The 14,594-nt window shown below is 40.8% G+C and overlaps 2 protein-coding genes across 3 annotated transcripts in view; one reads left to right on the forward strand and one right to left on the reverse strand.

Moving 5' to 3' along the window:
- On the reverse strand, positions 1-3,700 carry chtf8 (CTF8, chromosome transmission fidelity factor 8 homolog (S. cerevisiae)). Its single transcript, XM_061677406.1, has 3 exons — positions 3,606-3,700; positions 3,309-3,432; positions 1-921 (listed from the first exon to the last, which is right to left on the reverse strand). Exons 1-3 carry the CDS (start codon positions 3,623-3,625, stop codon positions 664-666), a joined length of 402 nt encoding a protein of 133 aa, XP_061533390.1. The 5' UTR covers positions 3,626-3,700; the 3' UTR covers positions 1-663.
- utp4 (UTP4 small subunit processome component) overlaps positions 1,826-14,594 on the forward strand; it is a 25,749-nt gene continuing 12,980 nt past the window's right edge. For both annotated transcript variants that reach the window (XM_061677401.1, XM_061677400.1), the window contains exons 1-12: positions 1,826-3,860; positions 3,934-4,176; positions 5,523-5,711; positions 5,833-5,917; positions 6,056-6,145; positions 6,227-6,438; positions 6,870-7,041; positions 8,973-9,064; positions 9,198-9,294; positions 9,979-10,043; positions 10,880-11,002; positions 11,151-11,307. In XM_061677401.1, coding sequence (XP_061533385.1) covers positions 4,018-4,176; positions 5,523-5,711; positions 5,833-5,917; positions 6,056-6,145; positions 6,227-6,438; positions 6,870-7,041; positions 8,973-9,064; positions 9,198-9,294; positions 9,979-10,043; positions 10,880-11,002; positions 11,151-11,307 — 1,441 coding nt within the window. In that variant the 5' untranslated portion in view covers positions 1,826-3,860; positions 3,934-4,017. The remainder of the gene's footprint in view (positions 3,861-3,933; positions 4,177-5,522; positions 5,712-5,832; positions 5,918-6,055; positions 6,146-6,226; positions 6,439-6,869; positions 7,042-8,972; positions 9,065-9,197; positions 9,295-9,978; positions 10,044-10,879; positions 11,003-11,150; positions 11,308-14,594) is intronic.

Here is a 14,594-nt window from a genome sequence, read left to right on the forward strand (position 1 = left end):
CTTTAATAGAAAACAATCCTAAATGCCAATACAGTGACAACAGCATTTACACATTCATATTAAAGGAGACAATCATCTTTCCTTAGAATGACAACCAGTGAGCTTGATCACGTTGGTGTGTTTTGGTGGTCTCCTCTTCTACCTCGCTCGGCTGCTGGCTTCTACTATCGGAAGCAGAGCATAAAGTAGAAAACGAGCAAGTGCCCAAGACGATGATAGCACTTTTTGTGGCACATGGACACATGGCAAAACACTGAACACCAAATACTGCCCACCCCTACATCGCCAACTTAGCCAAACATTATTATCAGAAGCTAATGCTGGACACACTGTTATTCTTTCGCTCTGGAACATCGGCCAGCCTAGCGGATCATGTTATTGACTGAAAAACTCAGTATGGCTGTGGTTGCTACGTTAATTAGCCCCACTGTTCTGTAACAGTGGGACAGAGGTGCAGAACGGCTTACTATGACCCATTTTCACAAATAAGCAGATGACTTATGATGTATTTGCTTGTTTAATTGACGATGATGGTTGGCAGGCATTCCAGAGACCTATTTATTTGTATACAAACATTAAAAAGTCAATTTTCAATAATATGTCCCCATAAATATCTGCCTGCAGATTGTTACCAATACACACAACAACATGCAGTCCACCACACTATACTTTCTTGGGTACATTAGTAATGATGGGTTTGGGTCGAGTCTTAAAGATAAGTTTTCCCTTGATGAGTGCAGACACAGAGTAGGACGTGGATCCATGCTGCTCTGTTTTCATGGCAACCTGGGAGGCATCATGCTTGCTGCCCACTATGTCCTGTGATTGGGCGGGATGCTTCGTGAGGACCGCAAAGGGTTTCTCCAATTTGACCTGCTTCCCGTACAGTATGTGATGTCCTATGATTAACACAGGAACCCCCTAGTCAGAATCAGAATCAGAATCAGAATCATCTTTATTTGCCAAGTATGTCCAAAAACACACAAGGAATTTGTCTCCGGTAGTTGGAGCCGCTCTAGTACGACAACAGACAGTCAATTGACAGAGAACACTTTGGAGACAGAAAGACATTGACAAAAAAAAACAGTCACTGAGCAGTAAAGGGTTGCTAGTTATCTGGTAATGCCGGTACATTTTTTTTTTTGGACAATTGTGCAAAAAGATGCAGAGTCCTCTAGCACTTGGAGCAGTTCGAATGACTAATATTGCAATAGTCCGGCGCAATGACCATTGTGCAAAGGGCGCCGAGACTTCAAGGAGTGTATGCAATTTAAAGTGACGAGTAGTAGTAGTAGTGGAAGGATAGAGAACAATGGACTAAGAAAAAGGCGGATGAGATTTAACCAAACAGTCCAGAATGAGGCTGTGCAGTAGTTTGTTTAACAACAAGCAAGATCAGGGATGGGTAATTTAAATGATGCCGGGCGCCGAGATTTTTCAGCAGCGCTACCATGGGGCCACATAGGATCGCACATTCCTAACCAGATGTATGACAAAAATGCCTTTTCAAATATGGTCAAAATATGAGCATATGCCTTGTTTTTTTTTGTTTTTTTAAACTGAACCAATGTACAGTACATCACAGTATATTAGTATATTTCATGCTGAAATGCATGTATAAAAGATCCAATCTTCAACAACAAAGGGTTTGAAGTAATAAAAAAACAACAACATCTGTATATATCTATATTGTGATTTTTTTTCCCCCCCAGCACAAAGGGCTCTCGAGCATAAGAATTACCATTGAAATATGACACAAAACTGCTGAACAGCAAACCAGCATTAAGTGTCGGAACTAATTTTGTGTATTTTTTTTTTTTTTATATAAATCAACTCACTCAAAATTTTAAATGTTATACTATGTTTGTCCTGCATGTCATTCCAAATCCCCAAATTATTAGGCCTCCTGTCTCCCGTGTCCTGTCGCTTGTCCAAGCCATACATGCACATTTCCCACACTATAAAAAGCTTTAAATATGGCCATCTTTTTGGAGGACGCAGATTGTAGTAACTCCTCGTGCTCTTTAAACGAACTGTCAACGTTTGTGAAGAAGAAAAATTGCTGCTGTTTGTTGATTCTTGATGATTTTCCTGATGGAGAATGCCAAATAGGAGCATTCCTAAGCGATGTGTGCCATTTAGTGGTGAATGATGCTATTACAACGTAAAACTGATCAAGTATAGTAGAGGAAACAAGTTTATAATACCCCAAAACATTTTTTTTTTTTTAAATAAATCAAGGGGCCACTCAAGAGTGTGGGTGCACCACATGTGGCCAGTGGGCTGCCAGTTTTGCATCCCTGAGAGAGAGTAATATAAAATAGCCAAATACAGGGAACATCCAGCTAAACAACTACTCACATCGCAGTCACACCTTTAGACAATTTAGAGTCTTGAATTAAACTAACATGTTTATTTTGGAAGGAAGCCACAGTAAAATCCACATAAGCACTGGGAGAATAGTCAAACTTGACACAGGGACATCGGAGCCAAGACTTGAACTCCCAATCGCAAAACTGTGAGCCTGGCGGGCTGTCACGAGTGAAATTTTTTTTTTTAGAATTGATTATTCCATTGATTAATCAAATAACTGGATCAAAATTGTATTTACTGAAATAATCTTTCCCTGATTTCTGATTATTAACAGATTATTATTATTGTTTATTTTGCATTGTTCCATGATTAAACAAACAAACAAAAAAACAACAATTAAGCAATATCACAGGACAGGGAGTTATGTTGTATTCACCAACCTTTTTGAAGTTGAGAAGTACGTCTTTGGTACTGACTTATACTAATAGGATGGGCAACCATATGAGGCTGCGTCAGGTTCAATTACCTGTCAATTACCAGTTATTTATGCTACGGCTGCAAATAAAGACCATTTTCTTAATAGATTAAATCAACTCTTATGTTTTCCATAAATAAATTATGATATATTTACTGATTTATCAGAAGATAGGAGAAAGTTGATCAATGTGTTTCAAAGTAAAAGCACAAGTTTGCAAAGGTCTTATTTTAATTAAACACTAAAGACGACAGAAATCAGCAAATATGTATTGTTGAGAGGCTGAAATAAGAGGATTGGGATACTTTTTAAGTTAAACAATGGCCCTGAACTAAATAATTAATCAATTACCAAAAACGTTGTCGATTCATTTGATGATCGATTTATTTATTTTTTTTGTCGATTAATTGACACCTATAGATTAGTGTCACCCATAGCACTGTATTTTGATTTTTGAGTGTCACTCAGTGGCAGCAAAAAAGCATAATAGAGAAACAATCGTCCATTATTTATCGTTCACCTCTTTAGTGTAGAGGAGGTCTCCCATCACATTTCCTGCCAGACCAGAGTTGTGTCTGGATATCATCTCTCCCTGCAGCTCGATCAGCAGCCACTCTGGAGGACTGCTGCCATCCACACTTCCTCTGGCAACAAACATTAACCAGTGGCACATTACTGGCGCCTCCAATATCGTAAGGAACCGTTGTAGGCATGATTCTACGAAATACTGTACAGACGCTTGTGTCTTTTTAAAAGCCACGAATACATTTGGTAAAAACTTGATCAAATATAGAAAATCAGTTCGTTCGCCTCTTACCGTATGACTATTTGAACCATTGTCGAACTACAGTATCAAAGTTTATAGTTGACAATCACGTTTCCCGCCAGCTGAATACGTCCCCCCGCCCCCTCTCGGAGCTATGACGCACTTCCGTTTGATAGTGGCTGTCGTCTTGTTCGTTTCCGGTTCAGAGGTTTTCAACGTGGCTGCCTCTGTTTCCCAGCGTGTGTAAATTATGTAAAAGTTGCGTGAGCCGCGCTTACAACGCACTGAAGCTGCTTCTGTGGAGAGGTGACATATTTTTTCCCCTTTTAACAGTTCGTCCGGCAACCTTGTTTGACATGTAAATTGTTTGACTCGCCAGCACGTAGCAAACTCACGTGTTTGCCAGGCTCTCCTACTCGTGTTCAGGAGCCACCTGAGCGTGGTTTTGCCCCTTTTGGAGAAAATGGGTGAGTTCAAGGTACACCGGGTTCGCTTCTTCGACTACATGCCCAGCGCTATCCGAGCCATGGCGTTCAACAGCCGAACAGAACGGCTTGCTGTGGCCCGTGCTGACGGAACCGTGGAGGTCTTTAACTTCACCGACAACTACTTCCAAGAAAAGGTGAGAAGCTCACTCATCCCGTCAACAGCATTCAATCACAGTTAACTCCTTTCCAGATTTCAAGTCGGGGAAACACGTTCGGGACAATCACGAACCACTAAACTAAATAGTCGTTTGTGGATAACGGGATGCATCAAGTCAGCCACTTGTCAGCCACTTTTTAAGCTTCTATTTTTTTTAAGGGACATGAGTTACACAGTTTCCATAGAGCAGTATCTTCAAGCGCTTCCATGCGCACTCCATTATTTCAATTGAATGAGAAATCTGTTCGTCATATAGCCACCCAAACATTCAACTGGAAACACTAATACTTGTATCCAGGAGTGTATCTTCTGTTGAGCTATGCAATAAACAACTATAATTTGATTTTAAAGAAATAACAATCAAATTGATGTCCCGTGGGTTTGTGTAATTGTATTTTATGAGTTCTTGCATGGTGCTGTAAACATGCAAACAATGGGAGCATCTCCTTCCATTTTAGAGTCAGTTCAGTTTATTTAACTGTCAGATTAAGAAATAGTGTGCCCTGTGATTGGCTGGTAACCAGTTCAGGGAGTACCCCGCCTCTCGCCCAGAATCAGCTGGGATAGGCTCCAGCACGCCCGCAACCATAGTGAGGCTAAGCGGTATGGAAGATGGATGTATTCATGAAATGTTGATTTTTATAGGAAATGGGCTCATGTTGGTTCCCTAATAAAGCCATGTGGTTGCTCTACTTCTGGTGCACCATCCGGCGTCTCGGGAGTGGGGAGCAGTGCACCATCAACACTGTGTATAGTGTGGTCGCTCCTGACCTCGTCTCAGGACATTGTGAGTCGATGGGCCCTATACTTCGAAGACCTCCTCAATTCCACCAATATGCCATCCTATGAGGAAGCAGAGTCCTATCTCTGGGGTTGAAGTCACTGAGGTGGTTAAAAAGCTCCTCGGTGGCATGGCCCTGGAGTTGGATGAGATTCACCCAGAGTTCGTGAAGGATTTGGATGTTGTGGGGCTGTCCTGCTGGACACGCCTCTTCTCTGTGAGAAGCTCGGTCATTCGGGAGGGGGCTCAGAGTCGAGCCACTGCTCCTCCACAGAGGAGCCAGATGAGGTGGCCCGGGCATCTGATTAGGATGCCTGCCAGATGCCTCCCTCTGTTGAGGTGTTCCAGGCACGTCCTGCCGGATAAGCGGAAGAAAACTGATGGATGGATGAGTTGCTCTACTTAAGGAACAACAACGTGGCAGATAATTGTGTTCTGGAATTTATGGAAATACTCAAAATTACAGTTTTAATTTGTTGTTTAAATGGGTGTGTGTACATGCATACAATTGTGCAGAGACCATTTCCACTATTTTGGTACAGGTGATCCCCGGACGGGATGGTGCAGGCATTGAGGCTCTGTGCTGGGCGCGTCAGCGTCTCTTCAGTGCTGGTTTAAATGGAGAGATCACCGAGTATGACTTGGAGAACTTGCAGCCCAAGTCCACAGTGGATGCCTACGGTGGGCCGATTTGGACCCTCAGCAGCAACAGCAAGGGAACACTGCTGGTGGTAAATTAGCACCTTATGGATCCCTTTTCTTGCTTCTGCGTCCACGTGTTTTCACCATGATATAGCTTTAATCTGTTAGTTTTCATTTGGAGTGATGATACCTAATTGCATTTTGAACCAGGTTGGATGTGAAGATGGGACATTGAAGATATTTGAAATACTGGAGGACAGGATTCAGTTTAAGAGGAACTTTGACAGGCAGAAAAGTAAGACGTTTGTACAATTTTTAAGAACGTCTGTGAATAGTTTTCGTGTAATTCTGCTAACACACGCAGTCAAACTGTAATGGTCTTGTGAGGACAACTTCAGGCCATTGTGACATCTGTGTTACTGCGATGTTGTAGGTCGTGTCATCAGTCTTTCTTGGCATCCCTCTGGTACGCTGCTGGCTGCTGGCATGATGGACATGATCCGAATATTTGATGCCAGGACTGGTAAATTGATACAAACTCTGGATTTATTGATACCGGACAATTAATACACTTGGTTTACGCTTGTGTTCATGCTTATTTCAGGTCACAGCGCACACAGATTGCTTGTTGAAAGAGGTGTAGGAGCATGCAAGAGCAAAGAGGTGGTGGTTTGGAGTGTTGTCTTCTTATCCAATCACACTATCGTCAGTGGTGATTCTGTTGGAAAGGTCCAGATGTGGGACGGAGTCACAGGAACACTCATCAGCACTCACTTCGTCACCAAGTGGGATGTGCTTGCCCTTTCCGTATCCGAGGCAAGTGGGTCATTAGTTGAAGCAACGCGTCAGCTGCACAATTTCAAATGTAGCTTTAAAAAATGCGCACATGTCATAATGTTAAACAAAATACATGGAACTGTATGTGATAAGTGTATTTCAGAGCATTTTATTAAGGGACTGAAGTGTAAAGTTGCTTAAATCGGAACTGCACAAAATACTCAAACTCTGTATTTTGACTTTGGCGCGGAGTATAAAAACAGCTAAATTTAATAATGGTCTGCACTTTATTATGATAGACTTTCTGTCCCTTTTTATCCTCAATGTATAAAAACATCTTTGTATATCACACATTTATGATTGACCATTTTACTTCTGGATAGCAATGCAAATGTTGTGGTAAAGATGCTGGACTGCTGCACGTTATAAACGTTGCTGGGAGAATCACTGTGTTAAATGGTTGTTTGCAGGATGAGAGCAGCCTCATAGCCGGGACATCAGAAGGCACTGTGGTCCAGTTCCAGTTTCTTCCTTGCACCGTCAATGAGCAAGACAAGGACTGGGTCCGGACCAGAACCTTTAAAAACCATTCGCATGACGTGAGGGCACTGGTCCACACTGACATTTCTGTTGTTTCTGGAGGTCAGTGGCAATTACTCCTTTGTGGTTGGTTCTGGTCAGAGTTTTTACCAATAGACCAAAATATTTGTTTGGATGGGCTAGTTAGTTATGCTTTTTTAAACCGTTCAAATTCTTCTCATCTTTATCATGACAGATTTTCTTTGCCATAAAGGTTAGTGTAACGCAATAATAAAATTCAACTTTTTAATGTTAAATACAGAAAATAAGTGTGTGCAGCAACAAGTGAAGGTATGGGAACTGTGGGGAACACCTGTGAACTGAAACTTGGCATCAAGCTATGAACCTGTCATCCAGACTCTTTCCAAAAAATAAATTAATATCATGGAAAAGCTTCCCATAATTCTATGGAAAAAGTTAAACGTTCATAGATTATAGATTCAGGGCCCACAATTTAAACAGTTTCAAGTATATATTTGTTTATTTTCACACAATTTGGGCTTCCAGCTCATGAAACCCACAAAATCAGGAATTAAAAAAATTAGAAGCCCAACTTTTGCAGGCCATAAATGTTTTAAACTGAGTGTCACACACTAATCATCTACTAAACTCAAAGCATCTGCACAGGTTTCTCCTGGTGTCATTAAATTGCGTCAGTTTGTTTCAATTGTCTCAGTTGGGTTCAATATGGCGAAGACTGCAGACTTGACAACTGGCCAGAAGACCATCATTGATGATGGGTAAGCCACAAAAGTTAAAACAGAGTGCTGTGTCCAAGCATATCAATGGAAAGTCTAGTGGAAGGACAAAATCTGCCAGAAGATGCACCAGCAAAAGAGATGACCGTGGGCTTCAGTGCATTATCAAACAGAGAAGGTTCAATAATCTAGCAGAGATCCAGAAAGACTGAAATGAGGCGGGAGTCACAGCTTCAAAAACCACCACATTCAGACTCACCTGGGAGATGGGCTCCAACTGTCTGGTTCCTCTGGTCAAGCCACTTCTGAGCCTGAGCCAACATAGGAAGCGTCTCAACTGGGCCAAGGAGAAGGAGGACTGGACTGTTGGCCAGTGGTTCAAGGTCCTCTTTTCTGATGAAAGTAAAGTGTGCCTTTCATTTGGGAATCGAGGTCCAAGGGTTTGGAGGAAGACGGGTGAAGAACAGAACCCAAGCTGTTTGAGGTCCAGTGTGAAATAGCCACAGTCAGTCATGATTTGTGGTGCAATGTCCAGTGCAGGTGTTGTTAAATTCTGCTTTCTTAAGTCCAAGGTCACCGCAACAGTCTACCAGAATGTTTTAGAGGACTTCATGATTCCTTTTGCTGAGGATCTGTATGGAGATGCAGATTTCAACTTCCAGCAGGACCTGGCCCCTGCCCAGACCGCCAGAAGCACCAAAACCTGGTTGGATGCCCTTGTCATCACGGTGCTTGACTGGCCAGCCAACTCGCCGGATCTAAACCCCATTGAGAATCTATGGGGTATTATCAAGAGGAATATGAGGGGCAGCAGACCCAAAAACAAAGAAGAACTGACAGCAAGCATCAAGGAAATTTGGGCTTCCATAACTCCCAGACAATGCCACAGGCTGATTACCGCAACGCCAAAGGCAGTGATCAAAGCAAAGGGATTCCCACCCAAGTATTGAAGATTAACATATTGCTTTGAAAGAACCATATTTTGATTATTTAATGTGACTTGAATTTCTTTCTCCTTTTTTTTTTCTCCAAAAACTGAGAAGTAAATGGTGATTTCTTCACAGTATTGTAATTTTTTTGAATTTCTGATTTTGTGGGTTTTATGAGCTGGAAACCCAAATTATGTACAAATAAACAAATACTTGAAAGTGTTGAAATTGTGGGCCCTGATTCTATAATATATGAAAGTCTAACTTTTTGAATGGAATTATGGAAATAAACCTTTCCATGATCAATTTCTTTTGGAAAGGGTCTGTATAAAGCGGGTATAAGGTCTTCATGGTGTATCCCCTTCAGGTATGGATACACAACTGGTAGTACGACCCCTGCTGGACAAAGTGGAGAAGAACACCCAAGAGTCAGCCCTACGCAAAATAGTCTTCCCTCATGTGAGTACTGTACTTAATCTGAGGAGTTAATGATTGATTCAGTAGTTTCAGTTAACGACATGAACACGTATCATTTAAATGTGTTTTTGACCAGCAAATGTGTAGAGTGTCGATCTATTTATCTTCCATGTAGAGGAGTCTGGTGTGTTGTGCTAAGAAGTCGGGGCTGCTGCTCTTCCAGTTCCCTGATCATCTCGAGCTGTGGAGACTCGGGGAGAGTGAGGGGCACGGTGAGAGGACGGCACCAGACCAATTTTGATATCTCAGCTCATTTTGGATGCTAAAATTTACAGTGGTTTAAAAAAAAAAAAGAACAATGTGCAGGCCGGTAGATGAAAAAAAATCTACCTGCCAATCATATTTTTTATCAGCCAAAATATTTAATATATTAAATACTCCTTGTTGGATCGCTCATCTTCCCTAATATCGAAACATGAGCTCTGATTGGGCCATATCACGGAATCTGCTAGATGTTGTGTCCTTTGATGCTAGTTCAGACTGGCGTCCTGCAAGTGTTTGACTGCGGGAGTTGTTTGTGCACAATGAACATGCATTTGCTTCGTTTGCCACCGCCTCTGTCATATTCGGCAGATTGGCTTAGGCTCACGTCCGGCAGGGAAGTGCTGTGGATGGCCACGAGGGACAGGCGGCACCGCGGCCGCTCACCTTCTGCTAAAAATCTCCATGTTCCTGCGACTTAATTAGCCTGTCTGGCACAAGTGTGTCTGTCTACGCTATGCGTGTATGTTTATACGTGTGTATCAGAATCTGCTTTATTGGCCAAGTTTGTTACAAGACACACAATAAATTAGTCTCCGGTGGTATCCACTTTAGTATGACAACAAACACCCATTATGACGAAATAAACATTTAGGTATGTATAGTACTATGATTTAATCACTGTTTGTTATCAGGAAAGCCTGGTGACAGTCTACCGCTGAAGAGGAAACCAGAGAAGCTGATTCATCTGAAGAGGAAGGTGTGTACCGTTATGTTGAATTTACAATGACCAATGCACAAGAGGTGATTTGAAAACATGTCAGATTGGCGCTGGATATATTCCTATGGAGCTAACAGGTAAAAGAATGGAATGTTGACTTCACTCATGCACTAAAAGCTGCACGAATGCACAGGACAATTTAGAAAGTGAGCCGATTAAAATAAATTATGAACATCAAAAGTCATGTTGGATCTAACTGCTCAAACCAGCTGGCAACTCCTTAATTCGAAGTTTAGAATAATTGCCTGTATTGAGTTAATGGTCTCTGCATGCGGCCCTTCTGCGTTCAGTATAAGTTGGCATGCGAACTTAAACGCATAGTGACAACATGGAAAAGGTGTTAAAACTCAAAACCGAGTTGACGCTGAACAATATGGCACACCGCAGTGTTGGCTGGAGGAGTTGTCTCCTCTTCTTTGAAAAGTAAAACCTTTTGATGACATTTCAACCTCAAAGTATTAGCACTGAACTACTGTGTACTGTATCCACAACCCCAGGTTATCACGCATTTAACGAAAGAGGTTATTTTTCAGTCAGACGGCATCCCAATAGCTAGTAACATGCAGTATGGACAATGGCAACTGTTATGACCTTTCCACGAGAAATGCTTAATATGTTGCTGTGCATAAGGTCCATTGCATATGGATCCAAAATGGATTAAGATTGGCTGAAGATCATGCTATAGCGTCATGTGACTCGTGCTTGGTTTGGCACTTGGTTCAGTTGTTTGCAGGTTAGTTTGAGCAAGACAATGTCTGTTGGGATTTGTGGCAGCCCGTACCGACTGTACTGTTGTGTGTGTTATGTGTGTGCAGGGTGATGATCATGTTTGGTGCAGTGCTCTGTCTCCATGTGGAGAGTGGCTGGCGTATTCAACTGTCTCCAGCATTCGTCTTTACAGGCTACAGATCCACGACAACATCATCAGCATCACAAAGGTGCGCACCTAGTTGCTGATGTGGCAAATGTGACTTTTGGCTTCTTGACTTCAAGCGAGACCGTGAAACACTGTTGCGCCTCATGTGCATTGTGTGTATGGCATGCAAGTCGTGAAGCTCACCTCTTGCTTCTCCGTACTCACCGTAGGTTTCTAAAGTACCCAAGATCCTTCACTCAGCCCAGCAGCTCTGCTTTTCCTCCGATTCCTCCAAACTCTTTGCATCCTGCAGCCACTCATCAGTCATTGTGGTTTCCCTCAGCCAGTCAGAGTGCAAATACGTTCACACATTGAAACCTGAGCCAGGTGAGTTTGAAACTGGCCTTCTTTGTCTAGGTTACTGTGAAAAGCACAAAGTGATCAACAGTGCGACTTCTCCATGATTTAACTTGCACATAAACGTGTGTTGAGAGTTAGAAAAGCAGGGCAGATTACATACATTTTAATGTTGGTCTAGCTTTGATTTAGTTGACTACTCACACATTCTCCTTCATAAATCTGTGATGATAAAGCTAAAAAAAAAATCCACTGCAAGCAAATAATTATTTAATATTATTGTGGATTTTCCAGTCATGGTGGCTCTTCATGTATTAGGAATGCATCCTAAGTGATTAATTAGCAGTGTTGGGAAGTAACTAACCACATATAACAATATTATTTAATTAGACAATTTATGTAATTGTAATCCATTACATTCCTGGGAGAAAATGTGTCAGTAAATTAGTTGCTTTTTGAAATTTCCATGATTACAATTTTAGTTACATTACAAAAATAGCTGCAAACTCTTTAAGTTTTCTTTCATGTCACTGCCTCCTAAAGTCTATGCTTGTTATCGGCTCGCTCTGGTCATGTGCCATTCTACCGTAGTCACAAACATGACATGTTTTTCCAGATATGAGTAACTGTGTAATGCAATCTATTAGTTTGTCTGTGATTTTGAAAAAGACTCACTTTTGAACAGTTTCATCTTTATAATTTTGGACTTTTTTAATGGAACGTTCAGTTATCTGGTTTGTCATATTGAGTGATATTGTCTTCATTGTGCACGATCGTCATTTGTTCAGTATGGTATGGTGGTTTTCCACATGCTGTCCACACACAGTAAAGCAAAGCTAATTTATTTATAAAGCGTATTTCATACACACGGTAACTCAATGTGCTTTACATTATTATAAGCATTTAAAAAAAACATCTTAAACATTTAAAACAAAGAGGGGGAAAAAATAAAAATACAATTAAAACAGCATACAGTGCAAGACATATTTAAAAGTGTAAATGCTCTAAAAAGCATGGGAGAAAGAGTTTTTAACCTGGACTTAAAACATGCACACTTGGGGCTGACGTCACTTCTTTTGGCAACTTATTCCATTTGTGTGCAGCATAATAGCTAAATGCTGCTTCACCATGTTTGCTTTGGACTCTGTGCTCCGCTATTTGACCTGAGTCTGTCGATCTCAGAGCCCTACTGGGTTTATATTCCATTAGCATTTCTTTCATGAATTCAGGACCTAAACCGTTTCGTGATTTATAGACCAGTAGCAGAACTTTAAAATCTATTCTAAAGCTGACTGGAAGCCAGTGTAAAGACTTTAGTATTTGACTAATATGCTTTGACCTCTTCGTTCTGGTCAAAACCCCGAGCTGCAGCTGTTTAATGCACTTTTTGGGGAGTCCAGTCAGAAGACCATGAACCATTTAAGGACTGTTCCATTTAGTCCTACCCACGTTTCCAGCGTGTTCAGCAGTATATTATGATTACCATATCAAAAGCTGCACTGAGGTCCAACAAGACCAGAATTGACACCTTTCCCGAGTCAGTATTCAACCTTATATCATTTAGCACTTTGATAAGAGTAGATTCTGTACTGTGATGAGTTCGGAAACCTGATTGAAATTTGTCAAAAAGTCCATTTAAGTTCAAGAAATTGCGGAGTTGATTAAAAATAACTTTCTCAACAATCTTGGCGATGAAAGGGAGATTTGTGATGGGTCTATAGCTTGCTAACATGGAAGCGTTCTATTTTTTTTAGCAGAGGCTTGCTTAAGGCAGCTACTTTAAGAGCTTTCGGAAACTCGCCTGACTGAAGTGAGCAATTGATTATTTGCTGCAAATTAGCAAGCAATATCTTTGAAAAAGTCAGATGGTGTTGAGTCAAGACAGCTCGATAGTTTCAGCTGCTGAACCGTTTTCTCTATAGTGTTTTGGTCAATTGTCAAATTGTGACATGGTAATAGTTTTTCCTGGATGGCTTCAGATGTAGTATGATTTTAGCATTTTGCTGATTTGTGGTAATATTTAACCTGATTGATTTGTATTTTTTCACTAAAATGAGAAAATTAATTGCATTTGCATCTGCTGTTAGGAGTTCTGGAGCTGTCTGATTCGGTGAGGGTGGGGGTGGGGGGGTTGTGAGTTTGTCAACCGCAGCAAACAGAGTGCGAGTATTGTTGGAGTTCTTACTGATGATTTCAGAAAAGTGTTGCTGTCTAGCCTTGACTAACTCTTGGTTAAAATTGCAAAGACTTTGTCTGTAGCAGTCATAGTCAATTTGGAGTTTAGTTTTTCTCCACTTGCGTTCTGCTTTCCTACACTTTGATTTATAGGTCTTTACCATCATTGTGCTCCTCCTCCTGTTCTAGGTCACCTCAAGATTGTCTTAGTTTTAATAGGAGCGACAGCCTTCATGACATTTGAGCTTTTACAGGTGAAATTATCCAAACGTTCATCAACTGTCTCAGCATTCACAGTTTGTGGCACAGCAATGGTCTCCATAAACTTACTGGCGCTACTCTCATTTATGTACCTTTTCTTAATAGCCGTAGAGGTTGTCTGAACTTTTGGAAGAATCTCTAATTCAAAGAATACACAAAAATGGTCAGAAATAGCCATATCCTTAATGTCAATTATAGAATTTCAACATCTTTAGAGATGACCAGGTCTAAGATGTGACCTTGAGTGTGGGTTGGACTCTTAATGTTGTGAGAGGTCAAATGTGTCTAGTATAGCAGAGAGTTCTTTTTATTTTTTTCCCCCCCATGTTATTGTCAACATGAATGTTAAAGTCTCCCGTTATGACAAAATAGTAATAATCAGTACAAATAACTGACAGCAGTTCTGAAAAATCTTCTATAAATTTTCTATTGTATCTTGGAGGCCTATAAATTATTAAAATAACCTTTTGGTCACCTTTAACTAAAAAACAGATATTCTAAAGAGCTAAAATCTCCCAATATAGTTTCTTTACACTGAAATAATGACTTAAAAATAACAGCAATACCACCACCTTCTTTCCCTATTCGACACTTGTTCATAAAATTAAAATTACCAGCTACTTTCTGTTAACCACGTTTCATTTAGTAACAAAACGAGCTCACAGGTTGTAATGATCTCATTAAATCAACATTGATTTATTACCCAGTGACCTGATATTGAAAAGAGCTAGTCTCGCAGAGATAACTGGAGACAATGGTTTGATAGATTCACATTTAATCTTCACTAAGTTTGCAGTTCTACTTTATTGTGCCATATTTCTGTGACCAACTTTCTGTCCCTTGTAATTACAGGGATCATTTCCATTTCATGTTTTGTTACC

The sequence above is a fragment of the Phycodurus eques genome, chromosome 5 (genome assembly GCF_024500275.1).
Source record: "Phycodurus eques isolate BA_2022a chromosome 5, UOR_Pequ_1.1, whole genome shotgun sequence".
NCBI classification, from domain to species: domain Eukaryota; kingdom Metazoa; phylum Chordata; class Actinopteri; order Syngnathiformes; family Syngnathidae; genus Phycodurus; species Phycodurus eques.

Bases quoted from the DNA above. Each gene is read 5' to 3' on its own strand.
- chtf8 (XM_061677406.1), bottom strand. From the start codon at position 3,625: ATGGTTCAAATAGTCATACG. The intron at 3,433-3,605 runs GTAAGAGGCGAA...GTTTGTTGCCAG, and splicing joins ATGGTTCAAATAGTCATACG to AGGAAGTGTGGATGGCAGCA. The intron at 922-3,308 runs GTGAACGATAAA...GATTCTGACTAG, and splicing joins ACCTCCTCTACACTAAAGAG to GGGGTTCCTGTGTTAATCAT.